We start from the raw sequence: 5783 nt of genomic DNA, 5'->3' as shown, positions 1-5783 counted from the left end.
TCGTACTTAAAAATGCATAGCATCATTGAATTGCTTAGGGAAAAGAAAAGATGGGGATGACAAGTTGCTGGTGTTATTCAGTTACTAAGTCAAGTCTGCCTCTGACACTGCATGGACTGCAGCATGCTGGGTTCCTCTGTCCTTCACTATCTCCTGGAGTTTGCTCAAGTTCATGTCCAGGCATATAATTTCTCTGGAATGACCATTAAAATAGAGGCTATGGGTATGTGCTGCCAGTCATGGAGGACTCCATGGTTTTGGCTCTGGAGAGAAATCTCAGATCCATTAGCTTATATACATATGCAATATTCTGTCATTACTATCATGAACATTATTAGATACTCCTTCAGAACACATTTTCTGCCCAATTCTGACCACCGTAATTACTCTGATGTTTGTTTTTCTCATCATTTCTTGGTGTGTGTTACTATGTGATTATTATCTCCTTTGTAGTCCTAGAATTTAGACTCAGTCTATTCGGGCTGTTGTAACAGACTGGGTTTAAAAAACAAACATTTATTTTTCAAAATTCAGGAGGTTGAGAAGTCCAAGACCAAGGTGTGGGCTGACTGGGTTCTTGCTACAGGTCCTTGTTCTGGGTGTGCAGACAGCTTTCTTCTCTCTGTATCCTCACATGGCAGAGAGAGATCATCTCTCTTATGTCTCTTCTTATAAGGGCGCTAATCTTATTCATGAGAACTCCACTCTCATGAGCAAACTTCCTTCCAAAGACCAAATATCATCACATTGGAGATTAGCCTTCAAAATACGAATTTTGAGGGTGGGGGGTGGGATCACAAAAGGGGCCTCCAAGGTAGCACTAGTGGTAAAGAACCTGCTTGCCAATGCAGGAGACATAAGAGACATGGGTTCAGTTCCTGGGTTGGGAAGATCATCTGAGGGAGGGCATGGCAACCCACTCCAGTATTCTTGTCTAGAGAATCCCATGGACAGAGGAGCCTGGAGAGCTACAGTCCATGGGTTGCAAAAAGTGTGACTTAGCATGCACGCATGGGAGCACAAATATTAAGTTCACAGCACAGACTTTTTCTTGAATTATTTCTTTTTAATTGGAGGATAATTGCTTTACAATATTGTGTTGGTTTCTGCCATACATCAACATGAATTTTCTTCTGTTTTCTGGCAGTTGATTGCCTTACATCTTTCCTGATATTACAGGAAAGAGATAAAAATTGAACTGAAGCATACAAAATGAAGAAAAACAATCTCTTTAAGAAATAGTCTTATCTAGAAAGATGAAGCTGTTTTGATTAATTCACTCATTGGTTCCTTCATGTGTTGATTTATTCAATCCATATATATTAAACCTTTTTTGCAGTTCTGTGTGTATTGTGTGTATGAGTGTGTGTTGTTTATTAAGGCTAGACATCGACATGAGAAAAACATCTTGCAAAAACCAAAATATGCATGTGTTTCTCTCACTTTTCACCCCTGTAATAACAGGATAATGGAAGAAAGAAATTAAATCCCTTGACTAGTTATTCAGATGATGGATGATTACCCTAAACCTTAACTACCTTCTAAAAGGCTCAACTATGATTATTGCTTTGCTGTTGTTCTAACTGGAGAACTTACCTCAGGCTCCTAGAGTGTCTTCTTTTTCTTAACTTTGTAGTGTGCTTAGGAAGAAGCCTCATGAAAAGTTGTTAACTGAGGCATAGGCATGGGTATCTACAAGTCTGTTGCAAATGAATAAAAGTAATAGTTATGATAAAGCAACATAAATTAACCAAAATGCAAATTTAAATATATAAATCTCTGATCAACTTCCACTGACTAGAGGAATAAAAGATGAAATTTGTATACTCTTTTGGATTTTTTCCAAGTAATAATAGGCAATATTTGTTGAGACTTGATAACACTTCAGGAACTGTGTTACAGAGTTAAATAAATGCCCTCATTTAATCTTCACAATATTCCTATAAGGAAGGTAATATAATAATTTACATTTTCATTCTGCAATTGAGGAAACTAAAAAACAGAGAAATTGAGTAATTTTCCCGAGGTCACACATGCTGTATATTGCATAATTTACTTCCTTTTTATTGATAATTGGGAGATTGCTACTTTTCCCTAGTAGTAGTAGTGTTAGCCACTCAGTCTTGTCCAACCTTTTGCGACCCCATGGACTGTAGCCTGCCAGGATCCTCAGTCCATGGGATTCTCCAGGCAAGAATACTAGAGAGGATTGTCATTCCCTTCTCCAGGGGATCTTCCTGACTCAGGTATCAAACTCAGGTCTCCTGCATTGCAGGCAGATCCTGTACTGTCTGAGCAATAGGGACAGCTAAAATAAAAAAATATCTATGGGTTTTATGCCCCAGACTTCTCTCCCTCTAAACTAATCCTGCTGAAAACCCCTGAGTGATTTTATAAACTCAAACTTCTTAACAATGCGTTGGCGGATTTGCTTGGTCTTGATGCTGTAGACAATGGGGTTCATGAGTGGTGGGACCAGCAGATACACATATGACATGAGGAGGTGTACAGTGTGGGGCAGATGTTCACCGAAGCGGTGCACAAGAGACAAGCCAATCATGGGGATGTAGAAGAGGAGCACAGCACAGATATGCGAGACACAGGTGTTAAGGGCGCGAAGTTGCTCATGGTGGGAGGCAATGCTTAACACAGTGCGGAGGATAAGGGCATAAGAGAGGAAGATGAGCAGTGAGTCCACACCAACAGTGCAGGCCACGACAAAGAGCCCATATATGTGATTGACGATAATGCTAGAGCAGGCCAGCTTCATGATCTCTAGGTGTAGACAGTAGGCGTGGGCCAGCACATGGGAGTGGCAGTACTGGAAGCGCTTCAGGAGGAATGGCAGGGGAAGGATGAGCAGCACACTTCTGAACACTGAGCTCAGCCCCATCCTGATGATACGTGCAGGTGTCAAGACTGTGGAATAACGCAGCGGGTTGCAGATGGCCACATAGCGGTCAATGGACATGGATAACAGGACTGAAGACTCCACCAGGGACAAAGTATGGATGAAGAAGAGCTGAGTGAAGCAGGCAGGGATACCAATTTCTCTGGCATCAAACCAGAAGATGCCCATCACAGTGGGCAGTGTAGAAAGGCAAAGGCCCAGGTCTGTGAGGGCAAGCATGGCCAAGAAATAGTACATGGGTTCATGGAGGGTGACATCAGTATGGATGACATGGATGATGGTAAGGTTGCCTATGATAACTGTCAAATAGATGAAGCAGAAGGGAATAGAGATCCAGCCGTGGAGATCTTCCAGACCTTGGAAGCCCGTCAGGAAGAAAGTAGTTTTCTGGAGGCTGCTATTATATAAGATTCTCATGACTTTATAACCTTGAATTCACCAACCTGCAATATAGAATGGGATTTCTGAAGAATGACAGGGCTGAATGCTCACTCACCTATCTTGGGGGTCAGTGATCCAGGAAGGATCTGCAGATGAATTGGCAAAGAATTGGGACACCTATCTATTAGCCTTTTCTGGAAGGTCTAGGAAGGTGATTGTCATAGGTGATTTCTATAGCTCAAGGATGCTGTGTGATTTAGGCTTATGGTGATATGTCCATCTGTACTGGACTCTCAGTAGTTTAATGAGGTCTCCTCAGATGTCACCTTTTCCATATGTTCCTCCCTGAAAAATAAAAAAATCTCCAATTCAATCAGCAAAGCACTTAAAGCGGCACCACCTATATGTGGAACTGGTACTATACACACCATTCTGCATAATTGTCTTCTAGAATCAGCTGCATATCAAGAGCCTTCAAACACATTTGTAACCTGGCTGGGTATTGTCTTTCATTCCACAGTACCTGGCCTGCAGGGGAATGCAGGGGAAGCATTGAGTAAATATTTGTTGGACTACTTAAGCTTGTAACTCATGACCAGAGTGATCACTTTCCTGAATTTACATAAAAGCCTTTGATGGCTGAGGAGGCAAATGTCGATGTGCAAATTTGAAGTCTGGAACTGAGAAATGTCTGAAAAGGCAGTCTTCAAAAAAAAAAAAATACTTCTAGGACAGGGTGCTTCAGGGCTTAGTTCTGAGAGACATTAGGAGAGATGTGTGTTTCTGTCATCACGGTGGTTAAGCCGAGGCTAGATGTAGAAATGGAGATACAGAGGTGGGAAACATTAGCTCTAAAACAGTGATATCAAAGACAAACCTGAAATAGTCAGGAAAAGCCTCTAATCTCTAGCCTAAGGAAAGTCTATCTTAAGGCTCTCAGAGTGAGCTTTGCCTCTGGGGTTTGGATAATATGACACAGAGGTATAGGTCTGTCCTATAAAACCTGAAACCAGGCTCTCCCTTACCTCTGCCTTCTGAACTTTTATTCAGTTATGTTTATTGTAAGCCACACTCTAATGGGTTCTATGTATATTAATATAGTATGACTAGTATATTATTTATCACATGCATGCTGCTGCTGCTGCTAAGTCGCTTCAGTCGTGTCCGACTCTGTGCGACCCCATGGACAGCAGCCCACCAGGCTCCCCCATCCCTGGGATTCTCCAGGCAAGAACACTGGAGTGGGTTGCCATGTCCTTCTCCAAGGCATGAAAGTGAAAAGTGAAAGTGAAGTCGCTCAGTCGTGTCCGACTAGTAGCAACCCCATGGACTGCAGCCTACCAGGCTCCTCCATCCGTGGTATTTTCCAGGCAAGAGTACTGGAGTGGGGTGCCATTGCCTTCTCCGTCACATGCATAAAAAGCTTAAAATAGCTAATGTTTAATATGTTATCTTTCTGTCACCTTCCTAAGTGCTTAGAGTTTATTATGCCATTCAACTCTCACAATGATCACATTATCAGTAGATTCTATTTTAAGCAGCATATTACAGGTGAGAAAACCATAGCCCAGAAAGATGAAATGACCTGGGTAAATTTACGGAGCAAGTAAGGGTTGAGTATGGAATTCAACTCTGGTAGGGTATTCCAGAGTCTACATTATTGTCTTACAGTCTATTTCCTACTACTGTACTGTGCTAGGACTGTAGCCTACTACTACATAGCACTTTAGGTCTTACAAAAGTCAGATAATTTTTAAAAACATCAAAAAACAAAACAAAATTATACCAAGATATATGTATCGACAACCATTTCAACTATGTACATGGCAGATGAGAGGAAATGTGTTCTGGGGACTAAGCTCAGTTGGGACACGCTGAACGTTAACTTAAAAAGAAATTTTGGGGGAGATTGTCTAGAGGGTATTATAGGGAGTGATTTGTGCGTTGAGTGGAGGCTTGAGTTACAGGATATTTCCCAAGAATATGCAGAAAATTGCTAGGAGATGCAGTGTGGAAGAAAAGACAAGGCTCCGTTCATAATACTGGAAACTATTTTACATGAGAGTAGAACATAAAATTAGAACTAGAAAAGAGACAGAGATTGGAGAAAAGAAATAGGATAAAAATAGTAGTGTATAATGTTACTGAAGTCAAATCACTACTGTTGACTAAGAAAAAGAGATGGTGTAAGATGTGGGTTTTTTGAAAGGCATTGCACTTATGATGGTGAGTTCATTATTGATTTTTCAGAGAATATTTCCATAGATTGGAGAAAGACCATACAGGCTTACACTATCAGTGAATGGGCAGGACTATGTAAGAAGTGTATGTTACTTGTAATTTTCCTCCAGGAAAAAATCTACATGATAGGTGAAGATGGGATATTTTAAGGAAGAGAGATGGAAAGTTGAGGGTACTCTTTCAAAAAAGCTTCTTTTATTAATCAATAAAGTGAAGAAGCATTGAACGGCTGAGAATAAAGAAAGACAAA

General features: G+C 40.9%; 1 protein-coding gene across 1 annotated transcript; it reads right to left on the bottom strand.

Annotated features, from left to right (window-relative positions):
- Positions 1–2362: 2362 nt before the first annotated feature.
- Positions 2363–3328, bottom strand: LOC128060699 (olfactory receptor 51G1). Its single transcript, XM_052653079.1, has one exon. It carries the CDS (start codon positions 3326–3328, stop codon positions 2363–2365), a length of 966 nt encoding a protein of 321 aa, XP_052509039.1.
- Between the last annotated feature and the right edge of the window lie 2455 nt (positions 3329–5783).

Source organism: Budorcas taxicolor, chromosome 15, assembly GCF_023091745.1.
Source record: "Budorcas taxicolor isolate Tak-1 chromosome 15, Takin1.1, whole genome shotgun sequence".
Lineage (NCBI taxonomy): Eukaryota > Metazoa > Chordata > Mammalia > Artiodactyla > Bovidae > Budorcas > Budorcas taxicolor.
The sequence above is the reverse complement of the archived record's forward strand: the minus strand, read 5'-3'. Positions and strand labels throughout refer to the sequence as shown.